A 23,661-nucleotide genomic window follows, 5' to 3' on the forward strand; every position below is an offset into this window, starting at 1 on the left:
TATTATCTGTTTAATTATGAATTACTTATAATTATATTTTTCACATAAACGTATTTTCCATGTTATTGATGTAGCAGATGTTGAAGACCTGGGTGGGTCAAATGATCTTGCAAACATTTGTTAAAAACAAAAGATAAGAATCATTGTCCAGATAGTGCTTAAACCTGACATTCTCAACCAAATAATGATTTTTGTCTTTATTTGCGAAAAAGGAGTTTCTTTATTTTGAAGGTAAAGTTTAGACAAACATGTCATTGTGGCCCCCATGTCTTTAAACAGCCTGGTGATAACTAAGGACATTATTATTGCAACTGCTCTCCCCATCATCAGTATTTTTAGTTTTTGATTTGATTAGATATACCTTGTTAATCCCTGAGGGGAAATTGTCTTTTTGCATGACCTTTGGAGGTCAGAGCACAGGCGCAGCCATTGTAGAGCGCTCCAGGAGCAATTTTCAGTTATGGGGAAAACAAACAGTGCAACATAACGTGAAAAACAGAACAAAAATTTTTAATAACACCAACACAATTACTTAACATATGGCCAATCTAGACTAACTTTATTTATATGTTTTCACTAAAGCATCCCCGCAACTCTGGTCCAAATTAAGTGTGTCAGAAAATGCCATGACATGACATATCTTTTCATGTACTGATTTTTTTATTTGGACAGAATAATTTATTTCAATATTAATTTTTTTCACAAGTCCTCAGAGTTCTTGTTTTAGTGATTGGAAAAGTGAATATCATGGGATACTAATGACATCCACATTGTACATGAATACTTTTTTTTTTATTAATTTTATTACAATCCATACAAAGCAATCAAGTTTTTACAAAAAGAAAAATTGAGTTAAGACCAGATCGATCCCCACCCCTGAGAGAGAGAGCAAGCCAAACAGCATGAAATTTAAGGCTTGTAAACATACCTAAATTAATAAATTCTCTGTGCTTTATGAACTTATTTTAAAATATTACTGATTAGATCCTGCCATGTTTTGAAAAAAGTCTCTAACTGAGTATTTGATTTTTTCCAATTTCAAATATAACACATCGGTTTCCCACTGACTTAAAAGAGGAGAGTTTGGGTTCTTCCAGTTTATCAGAATAAGTCTGCGTGCCAAAAGTGTAGTGAATGCAATCACAGTTTGTTTGTCTTTCTCCACTTTAAGCCCCTCTGGAAGACCCCCAAACACAGCTGTTAATGGGTTAGGAGGGATTGTGAGTCCAAGGCTGTCGGAAAGGTAATTAAAAATTTTGGTCCAGAATGATGTTAATTTGGTGCAGGCCCAGAACATGTGACCCAGTGAGGCTGGAACTTGGTTGCAACGTTCGCAGGTTGGATCTCGCCTGGAAACATTTTGGAGAGTTTTAGTCGAGACAGATGTGCTCGATATATAATTTTGAGTTGTATAATTGTATGCTTTGCGCATATGGGGCTCGAGTGAGTTCTCTGCATTGCTACTTTCCACTCCTTTTCTGATATATTAATTGAGAGATCTTTTTCCCAGTGTCCTCTTGGATCTTTGAAGGGAAGCTATTGTAAAATGATTTTATATATTGTAGAGATGGAGTCTAATTCCTTGAGATTGAGCAATATTTTTTCCAGCATGGATGAGGGTGCAAGATGAGGAAAATCTGGAAGGTTCTGTTTAACAAAGTTCCTGATTTGAAGATTGTGAAAGAAATGTGTAGCTGGAATGTTAAATTTGGAATGTAATTGTTCATAGGATGCAAAGACATTGTCTATATAAAGATCTCTAAGCAAGTTAATATACGTGAATACTAACACTGATTTCATATTACTATAATTAGTGTTGGACAGGTGAATGTATTCCTTTAAAGAGAGTTGGTCAGTAACAAGAACAGTAACTGGCATCCTTGTGTTCCATCATTTAAGACCTAAACACTGAAGGAACTTCACTGCCTGATAATTGTTGTCACACACGTGCGACTAAGCTTGGTATGGACCGAGCAAAGGTAATTCCATGTCAGGCCAGGGGGTGATGGGGTGCACTAAACCTTCTCCTGTTATCTCTACAGACCAGCCGCAGGAAAACCCATCTGACTTATCATTGAAGACATCACTTCTGGTTTTCCCCACACCTAGGATAATGCCACTTCCGGTTTTCGATGCATAGGATAGCAGCACTTCCGGGGCCTAGGACGACATCACTTCCAGTTCCTAGGATGACGTCAGAAGGTGGTCACTTCCGGTTCCCCTACGTCACTTCCAGTCTTTCCATTTAAAACTGCCATCTTTTCAAACCTTAATCAGTTCACTTTTGGACTCCATCAAAGACACTTCTGTCAACTTTTCAAACCCATTGCAGCCAGGGACAATACACGGGTGGCTGCCCCAAACCTGTATGAGTGGGTCGAGTCTGCTCTTTTCACATTGTGCATTGATTTATTTCAACCATGCTATCAGATGCAACTACAATTGCATACTTCTACAATGTTAGCACTAGCAGGGGATGTGGAGAGGAATAACTTGGCAACCTTGTGCTTGGCAGTTCAAAGACTTGGCTCTGAACTCAAACTGTGAACATTCAGCTCACAGGATCTGGAGCTCTTGATTTATGACCCATTCATATTCACTTCACTGCAGTGATGGAACAAAGACATTGAAGAGAACTATTTGCAAATAATGATGAGGTGGATGATGGAGTAAACATGTCTTTTTAATTTGGAATATTTCAGTAGGGGTTTTACCAAAGGTAAACCACTGTTTTGCTTATTTACAAAATGAAATAATCACACGTTAATTCCAAATGAGCAGTTGTGTGCATTCTCTATTTGGTTATCTGTAGCAGGCTTTGCATTCTGACTTGTCGATCAACACTTGTAAATAAAGACTGACTGTAGCAATTTTCATCAATGGCTACATCATATTTTTCACTTAAGCTTTTCAGATCTACAAAACACCTTGCTGAATATCCTGCGTTCTTAAACTTTTCTTAAATACAAGGAATCAAAGACTAGTGTGAGGCTCCACACGTAATTTCAAATTAACAATACCACGGTTTACTTTGTTGCTATTCTAATATAGTAATAACTATGTTGGAATTCACATTATTTTTTATCATTCAAACAATACAAACATTTTTATTTTCACACATTAACATGGTGATTTAGGTACATGTACATCAAGAACTATTGTGAATCATCAATTAGTAAAACCAAAGAAAAACAAAACAAAACAACAAATAAACTGAAATGAAGATATTACACAATCTACAGCAGATGACTAGGGCTGAAAGGTCCAGGTGCTGGCTGCATATACATTTGTTTTTTGTTTTACATCTCATTCATTTATTCACCCAGTTCCATAACTTTCCACCAGGTCATGTAATCTGCTTCACACCGTACTGCAAAGCAGCATAAATTAACTAAACTTTATTTGTATTAAGCATTCTAATATTTGGACATTTTCTTTTTAAAAATTTTCATTTTACTATATGCATGTTAAATGACTGGCATTCCCTGCTGGTTGGGTTTCTGTGAAGTTCTTATAGTTGCTGAGAGATAGTCTAGCTTTCCATGAACCTAAACTGAAGCTGGTGGATAACAACCCACTTGCTTCATATTATGCAAGGATTCTATAAAGTAAATTCTATTAAGTTACTAAATAATATATTAAGTTTGGGGCCCTGGTCTTACACATTGTAGTGGAATATTCTCAGTTGTGCATTTTAGTACAATTTTAATTTTCCTTATGTAAAAAATACACTATGGTAGTGTATGGTACTTCTGGAGATCGGCATTTTCCAAAACAACCATGAGATCACAAGGTTCTCCTAAGCACCCTTGGCATACATAAGGCTTATTGGTTTCGAACCAACCTAAACTATTATGATTAATATAATTCACAGTGTAGGATCCTAGCAACATCAGGTCAAGGCTGGAACCAGCTCTGCACAGAGTGCCAGTTCTTAGCAGGATCTACATTCACATCAGGAAACTTGGAAATTGCCTTTCATCCTAATGTGTACATCTTTGTGGAAGTGGGAGGAGAACATGCTAACTCTACTTGAGCTACTGGGCTTGGGAATCAACCCAAAAGTGCAGGATCTGTGAGACAACACTGCCACACCATCCCAAAAAGGATTATTGTAAAATGGGCAGCACATTGGACACCCACATCCCTCAGAACACATTTTACACCAAAATGTTGCTTTACATCCATTCCCGGTGAGGAATTTAAAAGAGGGAAAGAATTACATTAGTCATAATTAAAATTAATGTTTAGCAATGCCTGTACTTCAGACAGGTTGCATTTCACAAAATAAGACAAATATACTGGGATCACTTTGAATGGATTCAAACTCACATTCCTGTCAAAATGTGCCAAAGTTCCCAGTGAAGCCAGAAGAGGTACACGGACTTTCACACACAGTTTAAAGTACTGATGCGGTTCAGCTGGGTTCTAGGAGAAGTGCTGCCATAACACACTTCAAAAGATGTAACTTACATTTGAATATTTGCTGTTGGTAACACACATTAAATTAAATTCTGGCTTATATTAATTGTTTACAACATTGTCTCAGATGATTAGGCATATATGAGATGTATCAATTAGGGGTATAACGCAGAGCATAATACTCAGGTGGAGAACTTATTTCTTGGTGTAGACAGAATTGTGCGCAACTCAACTTCAACAGACGTGTGTAAAGAAACACTACTGGGGCTCCTTTAAACATACGGCTATACACCATTATAGTGCCTCAGTGATGCTGCCCTCTTATCATTCTTTCTGGATTTCTTTTATGTTTTTTAAGGCGGGGGTATTGTTGCTTGTTATAATACTTCCTGTGCTTATGTAAAAAAACAAAAATTACCTCATGGGGACAAATAAATTACAATTAAATAGTCAATCAATCAATCAATCTTTCTATCCTGAATATACATGTGACAATACTCCTGCTCCTCCTTCTACTCCTACTAATGTTTACTCATACTACTAGGCTGGACGACTGTTAGCCTAGGTCAGGGGCTCCAAAACTGTTGGGCGTCAAGTGCCACCTGAGGTTAAGTGAGTTGCGTTGCGTATTGTATTTAAACAGTTTCATTGTTTTTTGCTCACAACAGGCTTGTCATAAAGGGTTTTGCACAGATAAATTAAATTTCAGGGACTGCGATGCGTACCACCTGAAAAGGCTCCGCATACCACCAGTGGTACGCGTACCACAGTTTGGGAACCGCTGGCCTAGGTTACCCACTTGACATAAGCAGCGTCAAGCATAAGTACTAAATACATTTCTCTCTTCATCCCTAATGTTCATAGTGTCTATTTTTTAAAGTAACAATGTTCAAAAGTGGAAGTGTTGTCTTCTGTTATGAATGATTATTAATAACAGAAGGGAATGAACCAAGAAAGCTGATTAAGAGAGGTTTCTGAGCATGCTTAGATGAAAATAGGTCTGGCTAAGGGGTCGTTAGGGGTTGGTCATCACCTTACCTGAGATCTCATGCTGCCTCAGTTCATTATACCTGTAGGCTTGTTCCAGTGGTTTAATAGACGAGTGGTAGATCTTACGCAGGCGCTGGAGAACAGCTGAAAGACAAGGAGGTAGGAAATTTCAGCAGAGTATTCTAGTCAGACTCTTTGTCAAGCCAAGTAAAATATAGCTGTGCAAAGGTTGCTGCCCCAGAGCGTGGGTTATTTTTTGCACATTTTTGAAATCCACTGTTAAACTTGTGTTCCAACTACAGAGGGATCACACTTTTCAGTCCCCCCAGGTTATAAAAAAAAAACCAACTGTATACAATTCTACAGAACAGGAATAAATTTGAACCATAAATTGACATTTCCAAAACTTCGGGTAGCATGGCACAATACCTACAGCCGTCCATCTTGAAGTTCTACTATATGCAGCAAAATGTGCATACCTGCAGAAGCTTGCAAGCATATGGACTGTAACTGAAAATGTATTTATTTTAGAGTATTATTTCTTGACAAATTACCTTATAGCCTTAAAACCGGACTGTTCAAACTCATGTCTTGTAGTCATTATTAAAACAGATAAGCCATTTTTTCCTTCAATGTACTTGTTTTTGATGGGCAAGAAAGGTTGGTCTAAAGGGAAAATGTATCAGGCAGAATGTGTATGGTTTAGAGTGCACTGGCATTTAATAATAATAATAATAATAATAATATACATTTTATTTAATAGGCACCTATCACCCCAATCCTGAAAACCCTTCACTGGCTCCCTGTTTCACTCAGAATTGACTTCAAGGTCGTTCTCCTCACCCATCAGTGCATCTATGGACATGCCCCCCTTTACTTACAGGAACTCCTTACCCCTCATACCTCCTCACGCACTCTCCGCTCTGTACACACTAACACTCTCCAAGTCCCTAGAACCAAGCTTCGCAGTATGGGTGGCTGATAGGGCTTTTTCATCTGTGGCACCGAGACTGTGGAATGCCCTCCCTGATTACCCGAGAGCCCCACAGTCGACTGATGTTTTTAAACGGAATCTACAAACTCATCTTTTTAGAAAGATATTTTGTTAAAGTATACATAGATTTTCTTGTTTTATTATTTTTGTTTTTACTCTGTAGCACTTTGAGATTTCTAAAATATGAAGTGCAATATAAATAAAATGTATTATTATTATTATTCATAGTACTGAAGGTCACCTTACAATGAATTGAACAACAGAAACAAATAGGACAATAAAATCAAATAGCAATAAGGGCACAGAAGTAGTAACAAACATCAAAGATAACTGATTGTAACAGTGGTAAACTCATAATTGGTATGCCAGTTTGAAAAGATAAGTTTTGAGGGCAGTTTTAAAATGTGTTATTGAGTCTAGCTGACGGATATGAGAGGGAAGTTGAGGGGCACAATGACAGAATGCTCGAGCTCCCATAGAACAGAGTTTGATGTGTGGTACAGAAAGTAAAGCCTCAGATGAAGATCTGAGGGAGTGAGAGGGAGTGTAGGTCTGTAGGAGATCAGTGAGGTAGAGAGGAGCGAGAGTGTGGAAAGCTTTCAATGTTAAGAGCGGTATTTTGTATTGTATTCGGTCGTAAACAGGGAGCCAGTGAAGTTGGAGAGAATAGGTGTAATATGTTCAGTGGATTTAGAACAGGTAATTATCCTAGCAGCAGAATTTTGTATAAGTTGTAAGCGATGGATACGTTTTTTAGGGATGCCAAACAGAATAGCATTTCAGTAATCTATAGGTGAACTAATTCGGGCATTAACCGATACTTCAGTACTGTGTTGTGTATGAACAGGACAAAGTCTAGAAATGTTTGGAGATGGAAGATAGGTAGTCTAAGTAACATTATTTAGATGGGATGAAAAAGAGAAGGTACTGTCTAGAATGGCACCCAGGCTCTTAAACTAGGAAGAAATGTTTGTGAAACTGTTGTTCATTAAAATGTAAGAACAGTTAACCTTAGAAAATGTAGATTTTGTTCTAACAATAGTTCATATACTATTGCAAGGATGAAGAATTGGTGGAGTGTACAGGGCACTGCCTTTGCTTTCTATGTCTCACTTTAAGGCTAGTTTATACTTAAAACTTAATAGAAGCCAACTTTGACCACTCCATGAAAAATGTATATATAAAAAGAAATATTATAAACACAGCAAGGTAAATATTAACCAACAGGAAACAAAATCTGAAAAGGATTTGGGGTTTAAGTTAACACAACAATCTCATTGTCTAGGCAATATGTGGAAACAGTTAAAACACAAATAACACATTAGATTATACAGTATTGTAAAAACTGTTAACTGTAAAGCAAGGGATGATATTCTCCAACTGAAACGCTACTAGTTAGACCAAGTCTATAGTTTTATGTGTAGTTATGGGCACCATGCTTTAAAAAAGACATAGTAGCTCTAGAAGCTGTACAGAGATGAGCAAACAAATGCATCTCAGAACTAAAGAAGATGTCCAAGCCACACTTAATGACATCAACTGAACTGGAGCGGTCTCACAAATATCTTAGAAAACAGCATGCAAACCATGAACGAAAACCAAACCACAAACACTTCTTGCCTATAGATGCCACACTCAGCTTTGCTCAGACCAGAAGTCAGAAATTTTCCTCAATGTAAAGTATATCTTCATGTTATGCAGAAGAAAAATACACGAGCACCACAGAACTCAATTCCCTTTATTAATTTTTAAAACTTTGACCAACAATGCCAGAATAGATTTTCATGAGTTATAAAGAACTACACAATATATTATTACTGTTCTCTGTATACATGATATCATGTAAATAATGCCATAGTAGTGACTGCATCAGAAAGCTATGCACTATACACCAAGAATGTTATCACCAGCATCTGAGGCTCACAACTCTTATATGTAGCAGATTTGAAATCAAAAGTAGTATTTGGTCTTGAAAAAGCAATTGTGACTGTCCAAATGAATAATACAAGAAATCTATACTTGAAATTTGCCAAATTCGAAAATAAGCTAATATTTTTTCCATACACTTACTTTCCAAATAAGAACCTTCCCTTTGGATGGCAAGGGTGACCGGTTGGCAGGAAGTTGACAAGAGCAAAGGCACCACCAGTGAGGAACAAGGCAGAATTTAGTCCCACAGCAATAAAAACATGTAGCATGCAATGTTTACCTAGAACTCTAGACAGCATGCAATCCAGCTGTGGGCAGAAATGCAAAACCTTCTATCCAAAGAGATAAGAAAGGAAATACCAGAAATGGCAAAAAGGCACAAAGTCCCAAAAGAGAACATAAAGGAAAGTACTGTCCCCCTAATGGAGCAGGTAGCTGGGAAAATGCCTTGGAGCTTGATCCTTTATAGGCAACTGACGGTGTAAGGATGGTAGGAAACTAGAGGAAGTTGTAGCCCGAGTGTTCTGTTCCCAAAAAAACAGGACAACCCCATGTAAGGATTTTTAAGACCACCTCGGAGTATAATTGAGTATCGAGTTGGAAGGAGAACTGGTGGCAAATGCTTAACTAGGAGGAGGGAAACAGTACAGGGTCAAGAGAAAGAAAGATGTAGGCGAGAAAGTGAGGGCTATAACGTGGCAATATAGTGGACAAAAATGGACATGCCAATCCACAGAGAAAACAGGGGGTTCAGTACCCATTTAGGTTCAGTTCTGACTACATTTTATGGGTCCAAAGGACAACCAAAGGCCCCTTCATGGAACACTGGCCATTTATTTTAACATAAGATATACAAAATTAAGCAACTCTATTAAACTTATATGCTGAATTGCAATGAACAATACATATTACAAGGAAAAAAAATTAAATTTGCTTTTATTGTGTAGTTCTGTCACCAGCCCGTTAAACATTGGTCTCTAGTAACACTCATAACTCATCTTCCACTCCAGGCTGGAGGGTTAAGTGAATCGTGTCTAGCACAAAGAAGTATTTAACCACCAATGATATCTTTGGTTTACTGGAGAATGAACTGAAGGCAGCTTACTTACCCGAGTAGTCATCCGTGGGGGCATCCTCCTGCAGTCTTAGTGTTTGGTCTATATGGGCTCTATCTCTAAGAACAGTTGCTATGAAATCTTCTTCTTCTTCTAAAAATGTAAAAAACACAAATGGAAATGAAGTCATTGAAAAGATAGCACATCACAATACAATCACAGGCTGAAGTAGCAACAAGGAGCAGCCTATAGGACACAAATGTGCTCCAATGCATGTGTGATGTGTTGCTGATAAAGGTCTCCACATTGATATTATTATCACTTACAACTTTTCTGCCACTCCCCCAACTTGATTTACAAATTCTTAGAATAAAACAAACAATCTAGTAATCCCCATTATTACTTGTGCTCGCATTTGCCTGGACAGAGTCTTACTATGCAGTTTCCAAGAGGAGTAAAAATAAATAGAACTGGTACTGGAGAGGCAGTAGTTTGGCTGAATGGCCAACTTTCTGGTTTCTAATTAGTGACCTGGATGACATCTCTTAACCTGCTAGGGCTCCTAAAGCAGAAATATGGAGACAGGTTTACTGCACTGTGAAGGTCCTCACCAGTGCTATAAAAAAACTACTGCCGGTTCAGTTTCAACCTCTGAGTCATTACGCTGAGTCTGCGGAATCTGTCAATTGTACTGTATACGTTAGTTATAGTATCATAGGAGATGACAAAAAAGAGCCACAGTTCATTCCAGCTTAGTAGCTTCATTTGGAGTACAACACCAGGGGACAATACAGTTGAAAATAACAGTCTTTTTAGTTGGGCCCCCTAGACACACTTTCCCATTTTTTGCATTATGGGGCCAAGCTGGGCTGGAGATGGGTCAAGGAAGCAAAGAAATCTTAATGAGTGCCTGCTACTTTAAAATAAGCTATCAGGGAACTATGAGAAAGATGACACTTACCAAAAAATAATATAGGCGAGACTGGGGAGATACTACTGAACCAGGGTTCAAGGCACATTATCCTGACCTTCTTGACACACTTCATACAGAAAGCTTTGGATGAAAGTATGTAGGCTACACAAGTCTGGTAGCTTTATGTGCCAAACATGGCCACTGTTCCCCTTAGTGGCTGGCCTGCCATGGTAGTGTGTCAGCCCAGCACAGCGATGGACAGCAGCAAGTGGCAGGAAAGAGCGATTTGAGCTGACAAATATAGCTCCACAATGGCACAAAGGGCATACAAAAGTTAAATCTTGTGCTATTTTAAGGCTTCACTCGATCTGGCGTGAACAATGCTGCATAATTCAATCAGAGATTTTCTTCTCTTGAATAATGTTGCTGACGTACCACTTCACATCAGTTCAGGGTGTAGTCTGTTCCTCTGGACCCTACATTGCAATCTTAGAAATTATCTTAAAAGTGTGAAAAATTACATAACTTTATTTACTTATTTATTTTTTAAAACATTTTATTGAATTTATTAAAAGCAAACAACATTCCATACAAGCAAGTCAAACTTTACAAACCTAAGTTCAAATCAAATCCACTCCCACCCATGAGAAAGAGAACTAGGCCAACAGAGTAAAACTTTAATAGAAGGAAAAATAAGCAAGTAAATAAGTAAATAAATAAATAAGTAAATAAATAAATACATAAAATAAAAAAGGGAAGAGAATCCATTTGCTTATTCTAAAATGTTGTTGAATAGATCCTGCCAGGTTTTAAAAATGTTTTGCACAGATCTTCAAAGTGAGAATTTGATTTTCTCCAATTTCAAATAGTATATAACATCAGTTACCCACGGACTTAAAAGAGGCGAGTTAGGATTCTTCCAGTTGAGCAAAATAAGTCTACGTGCTAATAGTGAAGTAAAGGCAATTACAGTTTGTTTGTCCTAACATAATTTTAATATGTACATACTGATGGAAGAGCCTGTTCAGTAGACAGAATTTTTGCTGGTATGACCCATCTCTCCTGGCAGTCTAAGTCTGCCATTCAGTAAGAATCTGTCATGTGTTAGCCTTTGATTTCTTTTATCCAAGCGCAGAAAACTATGGATGAATTCTTAAACAGAGTTACAGATTTATGAATTCGCTATCACACATTTTGTTAGTTTCAAGCAATTTTAAAGAACAAGAAGACTACTACAAAGACTATGTGAGACAAGATCTTGATTTAGCAGCCACTAACATAAAAATGCTAGCTTTGTCCAAATTCAGCCAGATATCGTCTACATTTCCAATGGGACAACAAACATCTTTAAACACACATTCGGTGTGCTCAGAGATAAAATCTAGAGAGCAGTCAAGTGCAAGGGGAGACTTGGCAAGGCACCTCTTTTCTAAACAGCAGCTCATTTGCAGATTCTTCAGGTTCATTAGTGAATCTGAATTTACTTTGAGCGGCACAATGCGTTGGGCTGCCTCCTCATAGATCCAGGGTCCTGGGTTAGAATCACACACCCAGGTTTGATTTTCCTGGAATTTTCATGTTCTCCGCACGTCTACATGGGTTTTCCTCCATGTAATCTGGTTTTCCTCTCTCATCTGTAAAGACACGTATTGAGTTAATTGAGTTAGTGTGCGCTTGAGTGGGATGTGGTGTACTGGCCTGTTCGTCTGGGACAGGCTGTGCCACTGCAACACTTACTTAGATTAAGTGGATATGACATTTTTTTTCCTAGGTTAAAATGACATCTGCCACAATAAGCAGCCAAAAAACACTACAATTTTCAAGATAAAACCATCACATGCCTAAATCATTGGGATTTAGCAAACAGTGCTGAATAATGATGTCACCATCAAAGACTAGACAACTAACTTAAAGAGCAACAGATACCTTTACACCTATCACAAACCTAAGTGCACAAATTCTTAAAACTCTTTTTAAATTCAACTGAGTATCCGCTTGGCAAAAGTCAGACAGTGAATCAAATGCAACGTGATATAACACTCTCAAAGCTACTTAATCCGTCTCAGGATTGCAGAGTGGCTGGAGTATATCCTCTACAGGAAACAATTCAAGAAGTTTTTAGTAGAAGGCAGACCTCAATGTCATTCTTGAATAGCACTCCCTGTAAAACCGATTTTTTTTATAATAATGGTAAAACATTTTATTATTTTTTTATAAAACCAAATGAATGCAATTCAGGGTTTCAGAGGCCTGGAGCTGGTCACAGGATCAGGGAGGAACCAACCTTGGACAAGGTTCACACACAGGACCAGTTTAGAGTTAGCAGGTAACCTAACCTGCACCTCTCTTGGATGTGGCAGGAAAACTGGAGTACCTAGAGGAAACCACATGTCCAAAACAGTGGCGTAGCCCCGGGTTGGGGGGTTTGGTAGGGGGGTGGGGTTTGGGTAGGGGCGGTCTGCCCCAGGCGGCACGTTTTTGGGGGCGGCATTATTGGCCACAAGGCTTAGTACAATTTGTGTGTAAGCAGCAGGGTTCGGAAAAATATCACTCATGTATGAAAAAAGTCAAATTCTCTGATTTTTTAACCACAAATGCTTGAAAAATAATGTTCAGACTGTCCTTCTGCATCAGACACAGCAGTTGAAATGTATGAGGCAATGATAAAAATAAACATAAATGTTACACCGATAATAATTTCTAGGAAGATAACAAAATTATAAATTGTAAATTAGTTGTTTATTAATCCAAATGCGTTCTTGCTCTGGGCAGAAAACATCCCCACCTATCACTTGTACCCTGCTTTGGTTGTGGTTTCATAGCGTAATTATATTAAACTATAATTAGAACACGGCTTATCAGTGCGTCTATACTATATTCTTGTCTAGTTGATGCTTATAAAATGTATATAAAAAATATTACTGTTTCTTTATATATGAATAAATCTATGTATAATGTATCTTAATTTTTCTCTATACTGTACGTCATTTTAATTTTCTATTTAAATAGTTTAACATATTCCGATATGTTGGAGTGTGGCAAATTGAAGCACCGCCCCGCCCTGTCCCGCCCCGAGGGGCACGAACTCAAGCTACGCCACTGGTCCAAAAAGAGACAACTGGGTATAGAATTCATCCCAAAATTGCTGGATTAAAAAAAAAAACCCTCCAAAATCAAACCAAATTTTGTCATTTTCAAGGGGATATTGTCACCAGTTTCACATTTCCACTCTGACAATGATCATAACTATACACATACAGGGAATAGTGGCAGTATGAATTCTATACATCCATGCAGATCGAGTTTTTACCAGCCTAACTGGAGTTTGTTTTTTTGTTTTTTCTGTCCTCCTGGCCATCTGACCTTACCTTTTTCTTAGTTACATACTGTATAATATTATTGCCTAATCTTGTTTATGTTTTATATATTAACTTTTTTTATTTCATCTTGTAAAGCACTTTGAGCTACATTGTTTGTATGAAAATGTACTGTAGGACAATTTAGGAACCAAGTGCTTTGAGGCATCATTGCTTTTTTAATGCATAGCTAAATGACAATCAAAATAAGTAGAACAGTTTGGTATTCTACATTAGTTATTGTTTGGACAATGAAATAAATTAAACAGCATAAAACAAATTAGTTGAAAACAAAGGCAGTAATTTAATTTACTATATTGACGAATGAGTCATGACAAAATGGCAGTGACCAATACTCGGACAAGGAGCTAGTCCAATGCAGCGCCCACTTCTGCACACACCCACAATGGGACAACTTAAGAATGCTAATTAACCTAACCTACATTTCTCTGAGGGTCAGGCAGAAACACCCAGGGAGACACTGAGATTATGAATACTCCACCTGGTCATTACTTGTGCAGCTGCAGCACTTCCCACTGTGTTACCCTATTATCACCTCTTTGAGACTAATGAGTATTTTTGTAATAGCATTCATGTCACATAACTAACGCTAATTGGTTATGTAAAGGCTTCAGAAGCAAAGCTAAAACTTCATGGAACTTTATACAGCCACAGCACTGTGAAATTGCCCACAAAATAACATGATCATTTCCTTAACAATAAGCCACAATTCTCTCCAATTAGGCATACAGCTGAACCAATGCTATTGCCAGTTAAACTACAAATGATGACTGAGATTTTTAAGGAAAATCACAAATTTCAGCTTTTTTCTGCGTACCTTTAATAACAAGAACTTTATTCTGTATGTTAGAAAAGAAAGATATTTAAAACACAAGGCGGTCAATTCAACCCTCACTATGCGATCTTGAACAAGATATTTAACCTGCCTCCACTGTAAAGAATTGAGTTAAAGAACTGTAACATATCCTGCTCTTGTAAGATGCATGACCCAAAATATTACAATGACCATTTTAATTGAACTTTGAAAATAGGAATTCAAAAAACAGGCAAACATTTTCCATTGTTTGCTTTGGAATGTGGCAGTCTTGTTGGGTGGATACACTCCGAGAAACAATGGGATTAGACGACACAGCGGGAAGTGGATCAGGTGCAGTAACAACAAGTGAGTAACTAAAGAAAAAGGTCCGGCAACAGCCCTAACTCTGTGCTCAAAATATAACAAAGTTGCCTAGCTCTCAAAATGGATTGCCTTTCTTTATACTGAATATTACAAATTATGTACAGAAGTAAGCAATGTATCTTCTTGAGCTCCTTTTCTGAAGTCCAGAAGGTCAATTACCTTCAGCCTGGGAGGCTGACTTGCATCTTTTAACGCCACAGTTTCAGTGTTTAACTCTGTTATAACAGAATCCTTATTGTGAGTGAATATGACAAACACTGCTACCACTGAAGAATGAAGAAATGACCACCAAAGCAATCACACAACTAAACTTTCTGTGACAACCTGTAGCACTCAAGTCCTGCTGGAGAAATGTAGTAAAGTGTAGGTACACTAAAACAGGTAGAATAGGAAATAGGTTGGCCCAGGACATAGTAAATGTGTAAGTTGTACCTAAAATGTCAATAAATTCATTCACTACTCCTATTTGTGTGGACTTCTGCCTATAACAATAAACCACAGTTTTGGTTAGGCTCCTGAAAATATGGCTATCACCCATTTCATAGCTACCTTAGCAGCACAATTGAGCTTGGTCTCGCTTTACAGATTTAAAATGTAAAATTCAAACACTTGACATTGGTCCTTTCAGACTCTGCCAGCATTGTGTATGGTGCCCAAATTATCAAAATCATTCAGTTACAACCAGAGACCTGCTTCACTCTTATTCTGGCTTCCTATTTTTGAGCCTCCCTTATCTTGTTTTAATTAAGGATTTTTGTCTTAATTCCACATCAGTTCATACTCTGAACATTTTTTATTATGTACTGGACTATGTTTTTAACCTCCTTTGTGTATTGTTTTTCGTTTGAACAGGTAAATGACTTTTTGTCAAACTAGATCTCCAAATCCTCCAGTCATTCATTTCAATTAATTATTCTACATGGCATTGATAATGAGATAGCCATTCACTGTGCTACAATCAGCAGTACCAACCACTCATTACAAATTTACTAGTAAGAATTTCCAGTGCCCTGCTCAATTTTCAGCAATGTGAAGACTGAGCATGAACCATAGACATACATGGAAAATCTGTCCATCTATCTTGTGAAGTGAGGACATCCGGATTACAAGGAGCTTGTAAATGGAAACTGGGTTTACACAGAATCGTACACCAACAAATTAAGAATGCCTTGAAACTGAGACCTCTCAAACATTAACCTTTTCAACCTATCACCAGAATGACACCAAAATCATTATTTAGCAATCTTCTAATATTCATCCAGCATTTATGAGATACATTAATTAAGACTGGTTGGCAAACATTGTGCCACTCTTCTATTATTCATCGGAATCACTTTTAGCTGCTCAGAAATCTGTTAAGGTTCATCAGTTGCTATCTTTAACTGTAGCCAGCCTTGCTATGTGACCTTTCCCTTGGTAGCGCTTCACGCTGTTACCATATTTGAATTTGTGCTGAACACTTGCTAGAATGTAGCATTTAGAAAGTGCCGATGGATCAGCACAGAGGCTGAGCATTACAATAATACATTTGCTCCCTGTATTACTTTACACTCAACAAACACAAACACTGCTGTTTCTAAAATAAGACTACTTTTCTCTGGAAGACTTTCCAAGTGTTACAAGGAGTTCAGTAAAAACGGTATTAGCTTTACTGGAAAGGATGCTGGGAAAATAATTTCACAAATAGGTGATTATACAAAAGTACAACTCTGATAGAGTTAGGATGAAAAGGAGCGTTTCCAAATCTGATGTTATGGGCTTCTCATAGAAGAGGGTGGTTTGCTCCCTATAGGTAAAGGGTGACCAGCAGCTGCAAGGGAATACATTTAAGTACCTTGGACTTTGTTCATGAATGAGAGTAGAGGTGATCATGAGGTTCACCACTGAATCGATGAAGCTGTAGCAGTTCTATTAGCCAATTCATCATTTCATTCCCACCAATGGTGACAAGTTCTAGGCAGTGAACAAACAAAAAAAAAAAAAGCTTGCAAGGAAATACCTGTACCTGAAATGAGGCACAGGCCTGCTGAGCTCACTTTCTGCGCAAGGAGCTCAGCAATACAGAAGGACACTAGAGGAGAACAGGTGTTTCTTCAACAGAGATGAGAAGGATGAAGTGGTATGGGCATATAGTGCGAATATACGTCCCCAGTAAAGGGTATACCAGGAATGGTTATTTAGGAGATGACCAAGGAATGGACTCTGAACAAAGTGGAAGGATTTTCCCTCTAGGCTGGTCAGGAACTGTCTGGAAAATACCCAAGTAGCAGTCACAAGCTGTTGCTGAGATTACGGTAGCCTGGTCTATACATCTTAGTAAGTTGCTATGACCCCCACAGGATAAATGGAGTGAAAGAAAAGTGAAGGAACGACTGTGATGCAGAGAAGAGAGCAGATGTTAAGGACCTTTCCTGTTTCATTGTGCACTGGAATCAAAGTCATATGGTAAGCATTGTTATGTTGCGGCTGCTCCTCATACCCAGTGTTCCATTTACAAATCATTGACAGTATTAATGCTTTCAAAACATTAGTACTTAAATAATAATAAACTGGCACAGGGGAAAATATTGAACTGGCTGAAGTGTGACAAATTAATGCAATCCATTTAAATGTCAATCCAATGGAAAACTTTTGCTTTACCATATTTTAAGTTCTATAATAAGGAATGCAATGCAATAAATAAAATTACATCAGGTTCGCTCATATTATCAATACAATTTATTGGCACTGTATACAACCATCCATAGCAACACACCACATGTATAAAAATGTATATATTGTACATGATAGAAACTATAGCAGATTTTAAATTGTGGCTATCCTTAACTCCACAATCTCTTGGTCACCTTTTTTCTTGTCAGCAAATTTTGCCTTCTGTTTCTCGCTAGAAGTTTAAATTCCACTGGCATGAAGCTGCCACTACTACTCTTTCTTTAGGGCACTTAGCCCCTTGTGTGTTCAGGTGTAGTCATAAAAAACAACAAGCACTGCCTCTTAGTGGTTGTTGTTCATACTGCAAAAACAATCCTGGACTATAAATAAAAGGATCAGTTTCCAGCTATTATATTATGTATATATTAGGGTTAACATGACCCAGTGCTTCACCCTCCAATTATAAGCAGGGAAGCACGCTCTTCAATATTTGGAGATGTACCTCATACTTCCTTCAGACTTTATCATACACTTTGTAACAGAATGCCCTGACTTGCTCTAAAAACCACAGCTAGTTGTCTACACTTAGGTAAGTGCAAAACATCCTGTTTTTAGATCTTGCTCAGGAGGGCCAGAAACAGAAGTACAACAAATTTGTAAACTATATATTTTCAGGGGGTCCCAAGCACTTCTCATTAACCAAAGTGACAAGTATAATGAGTAGATTAGGTTTGTTGGTGAAATCACAGGGTTCTTTATTTTGATACCAATGGATGCCTTTCTGAAATATAACTACAGCCAGGTCAATGGGGAGATGTTTGATTTTATGATATATTTACTGTATTATTACTGTATAGCACAATAGGCTGATAAATGGAAATGTATTTAATCCATCCGTCCATTTTCCAACCCGCTAAATCCGAACACAGGGTCACGGGGTTCTACTGGAGCCAAACCCAGCCAACACAGGGCACAAGGCAGGAATCCAATCCCGGGCAGGGTGCCAACCCACCACAGTGTATTTAATAAGAATACATTTAAATTAAACCTTTGCCAAGGACATACAAAACAAAGACTAAAAAAATCAGAATAGTTCTAGAGAACATCACTCTTACATAGCACTATATGTCTGGAATATCCTCTACTAAAAATGATGCCATGCAAGAGAGTCACTCCTCCATCAGGGTTTCATTGCTAAACATATTTATTATTACAAGGAAAGTTAATTAAAATTACCTGCCTGATACTCCGATGAACTGATCGCACATCAAAGGCTCGCTTAGCCAGCTATTGTGCCCCAGTGCAAATCAAAGCCCTGCCAGGTAGCACTTCAGTGCCAAAGAACTGAGGCACAGGCTGATCCTAGCCAAGCTCGGTGAGCACTGTCTGGACATCGGCAAGAGAGAGAGACACTAGAGGCAACACAGCTTAATGAAAATCATGTCATTTTCCTAAAATATCCCAGGGACTGTGACGAATGATTTTCCAGAGTACAAGCCATTATTGCCTGGCGACAGTGGTGTGTTACAGAGCAACAAGTGGAAAAAAAGACAATGCTGGTCTAAAAAAGTAAGGATTCTAAAGTTATGAACAAATGATTACCATGACCTGAAGCTTACAGAGCTGTTCAATTACATAACATGACTTAGTAAATGCTGTTAAATTTGACAGTATATCAAGGAGCTCCAGAAGAGCTGGGTCATAGAGCAAGCAGAGTAGCCATTAAGTTGGGCGGCAATGAATATTGATTTTATGGGCCATAGTGAGAGACTGACAGGTTGTGTACAGTATTTTGAAACAGTATTATCCCCCTTACTGATTTTCTCTGTTATTTCAACTGGCAGTGAACATTTTCAGGTTTCCCACCAAAATCTAATATTAGATAATATACCTTAGTAAATAAATAAGTCTTAACATATAGCTTTTAACGGATTTAATTTCATTCATCTAATGAACAAAGTTATCCAACACCAACTGGCACTGTATGAAAAAAAGTATATGAATCACTGCAATTAAAGGGATAATTGGCTCATTTAAAACATCCATGATTGATTGCAACCAGCCCTACACAATATAAGCTTCAATTTGTTTAAACCTTATCATCAGGGTTATGTTGCCAGCACAAAGTTCAATAAGCTGGTTACAACCATATAACTTCTTGATTGAAGCAAATGTTTAAAAAAAAAAATAAAAAATGTTCCTTTCTATCAAACCAGAATGGTCTACAAAGCCATTGTAAAGGCACAAGGACACCACCAAACCACAATAGGAGCCATAATCTCCAGATGGGAAGATTCACTGCTCCTCCAATTGATTTCCAAGAGTAGCCAGCCTACTAAAACTACTTCAAGGCCATAGAATAAAATCATCCACAAAGTCACAAGGGAACATAAACGGAAATCCAAAGCACACTAGGCCGGTCTTGCCTTACCAAAGGTCAGTGTTCCTGACTTCACAATCAGAAAGTCAAAAATTGGCAGAAACCTCTTCCAACCAAGTACAATGTAAATGTCTATATTTATTTTTACAAGAAGCATCAGGAAGATCTCCAAGCCTTTTGGAAAAATATTCTATGGACAGAGGAGACAAAAGTAGGTTTTTCTAGATGACACATGTCTCATGTCAGGTGTATGCAAACTCAGCTTTTATTATTATTATTATTATTATCTCTACACCAACACCATGAGATAAGCAGTTCATCCTTGAAGGTCCATCTCTATTTCTAAATGAAAGCAGTTCCGCAAGGAAGACTGGGCTAAAATGCCTTCACTGTAATATGGAAGAGTCATTGAATTGTAGGAATCAGTCATCACTGCTAAACAAAAAATAATTTAAGTTTTAGAAATGCTACATTCTGTTCATTCTGTTGCTTATAATTCTGAATTGACAAACAGAGCTCCACTATTTTATGAAATACTACTGGGAATATTTTTCTATATTCTCCTGTCTTTCAAAAAGGTATGGAAACAGAGGAAAGGAGCATATCATGTAGGCCAAGTTGTGTTTTTATTACATACATTCTGTGTTTTAATTCATCCTTGTATATAAAGTAATGTCACTTGAGATTTATAAATTTGTTTGCTGGATGGACATGCAAGTAAGAGTTTCACTATACTCTGTACATCTGACAATACTACGACTACTACGACTACTACTACTAGTGACACAACTGGTTATTAAGTTAAATTGGTGCAATTACTTTTCTCTTACAGTGCCAGTTGTTGGATAACTTTATTCATGAAATTAATGGCATATGTGAATAGAGTTAATTGTTCACATAAGTGCTGTTTTCTAACATTACAATTTGATTAAACACCTGAAAAAAATTTGTTTCAAATATTTGCAATAAGGAGGAAATCAGGAAGGGAGAAAATATTTTTCATGAAAACGAAATATAATATTTCCAAACTAGCTTAATTCAAATTGGGATCGCAGGGGTCCAGAGCCTATTCCAGCAATGGGCCGCAAACTCTGAATGGAGCACCTGTTAACAGCTTGGCCCAATCTTGCACACACAAAATTACTCATGAGACCAATCTGGAATCCAGTTCACTGCAGCCAAGTAACCCAATATAAAAACTTTAGGATATAGAATGAAAATTACTGTACCCAGAGAAAAACACACAGGCAATAGGAGAGAGAGAATGCAAAACCTACACAGACAACAATCTTCTGCAGAATTTGAACCCAGGATGTTAAATTCATCAAGCAGCATTCCTAACCAATTCATAAACTTGAATCCTCAGTTACATCGTACAAATGTTCAAAAGCAATTTTATATGGTCTACATTTTAGTACAAGGTGTATATAAAATAAAGACATCTCATTCATTTCATAAAGAAATGCAGCATACAGAGTATGTATTTGAAGCCTGAAGGGGGCAATTCAATAGCTGTGGCATTAGTAAGTGGCAGAAACACTCAGCAGATACTGTAGGAATTAGGCAGATTCTAAGGAAATTGTTCATGTACTGCTTGTAGGGGACTCTTGTGTAACATTACAGCAAGAATGGCTTTTGCTTGAATAAAATGTAACTTGGGCACTACAGGAGGACTGCAATATGATACCGTAGTTTATTGTAACCCAGAGTTACTCAGAGTTCTCTCTTTCCTATTTTTACGCACACACAAATTTTCAGAAGAGGTTGTCTCTTGCTACAGATACAGTATATTGTTGGGTCATCCTAGACATATTTCTCCTGAACTGTACCCAAAAAAACAGCCTAATGGTGAGTGTCGGACACAATGGGGGAGTAGGTAAAGGCTCTTGGTTAGAGTCTACAGTAGTTTAATAAATACACTGCTGTAAGCAAACCTTACCTCAGTTACTTTTTGCATATTTAAATAATACAGAGCATAAAAATGGTATATACAAATATTAAACAAAAAACATTTTTGATGAAATAATGAAAGATTGTAATATAAGAAGCCTTAATCTACCAGTATCACCACCATTGTAAGATGCCCACACCACTTCATTTACTGCAATCCAAATCCTGGAGTGCTGGGAAAAAAAGGGAAAATGATCCAGATGAAACTGGCAAAAAGAAGGCAAAGTAAAGAAAATATAATGATTGTCATACTCCCCTTGGAGTCTACGATATACTGTAAACTGCTAACTTCAGATGTTAGATAAATCAGGTGTAGGTGCTGGTGTGTGTATATTAGTGTCCCCGTTAGGTACTTTGATGACATGATAAATGTCTTTTTTTTGGCTCTTCCATGTGCAGACATCCAAAGCCTACAGTAAAACATGGAAAACATAATTAACTGTAAATGTCATGGTATTGCCATATTGTGGTGAGATGTACAATACATTTAGAGAATAGTCAAGTGACCAATTACCCAGAGAGACTATATAGTTGCCTAGTAACAATGAACACGAGTGATTAATTTTAATTTTGCGTGGTTCTTAAAATCTAAGAGCAGGGGTGATCTACTTAATATAACAGAAAGTATACAGCAGTAGAGACTACGAAACTGTGTTTCTCTGGTGCTAAGAGCATACAGAAATCTCACAATAACATGAGGTCAAGATCTAATGGTCCCTACAGTGCTACTTCAACAACCTTTCATGTTCCATATTTAAGAACTGCTTCAAAACATCTCTATATATAAAATCCAATTTCTGCTTTTCAGGAGAGAAGTACTTATTGGATTTAGATTTGTGACTTCTCTCATCACACTAAGAATCATAGTTCACTTGCAGGAGCAATAAATTTGCGCTAATCCGAGACAGAAGTTGCGGGCCGAGGGGAGTCGGAAACGTGACATCTGGAGTGGGAAGCCGGGCAGGGCCCTCCTCATTCACGTGCCAGCCTCCGTTCAAGTCGGTCTACCTCTGCACCTTGTCTCCTCTTAGCTAGAGATACCTATTTGTTTTTTTATTTTTAAAGTGTGTCCTGTTTCACTACTATGCGGGTAGAGCAGCAGGGGGACAGCTAGTTTAAGATAAAATGTACCCATGCGTGACTTCATTTTGAATCCTAGTGTTGTAGAAGAATGAATATTAGAATAACTGCTGACACTGATCGTACTTAACTGCCTTCAAAGTTTTAAAAATGTATACATTTTATTGGTTTCAAACAATCTAAACAATGCATATATTATAAGTTTATATAATTGTTGTATTCTAATATTAGATTTTTTACCCAATTGTCACTTTGCAATCCCATAACTATAAAGGAAAAATGTGCACGTTATCAATAAAAAAATAAAAAAAAAATCAAAGAAAGGCAAATTACTTAAATTACCGATAAACACATAAAATGACTGGCCAGGCAAGTGGCAATGTTGCCTTACTGAATCTATTATCATGGATCATGGCCACTGTGTGGAGTCTGAACATTCTCTGTGTCTGTGTCAGGTTTTCTTTGTATGTCCCAAATATGTTAGGTTAATTGCCTTTCATAATCTTAAACAGATTATGTGTATGTGAGTGGGGCCTGGAGTGAATGATATTTTATGTCTTATGCTGCCTGGACAGGCTGTTGTCTAAATTGGATTAAACACATTATGGAATGTTTTGTTATGTTATAATAGAAAGTATAGTCAGAGAGTTGGGAGTAATTAAGAATTTTCAGTGATTATTTTAAGGAGCTTGCTTACTGAGAACATAATTAATGAAGGACTATCATCAATTGACAAAAT

At 37.5% G+C, this 23,661-nt stretch overlaps 1 protein-coding gene across 2 annotated transcripts in view; it reads right to left on the reverse strand.

Annotated features, from left to right (window-relative positions):
* Window positions 1–23,661, reverse strand: part of srl (sarcalumenin) — a 54,450-nt gene that overhangs the window by 21,447 nt on the left and 9,342 nt on the right. For both annotated transcript variants that reach the window (XM_039773963.1, XM_039773962.1), the window contains exons 2-3: window positions 9,445–9,543; window positions 5,461–5,556 (exon numbers count right to left, since the gene is read on the reverse strand). In XM_039773963.1, coding sequence (XP_039629897.1) covers window positions 5,461–5,556; window positions 9,445–9,543 — 195 coding nt within the window. The remainder of the gene's footprint in view (window positions 1–5,460; window positions 5,557–9,444; window positions 9,544–23,661) is intronic.

Source organism: Polypterus senegalus, chromosome 13, assembly GCF_016835505.1.
Source record: "Polypterus senegalus isolate Bchr_013 chromosome 13, ASM1683550v1, whole genome shotgun sequence".
Classification (NCBI taxonomy): domain Eukaryota; kingdom Metazoa; phylum Chordata; class Cladistia; order Polypteriformes; family Polypteridae; genus Polypterus; species Polypterus senegalus.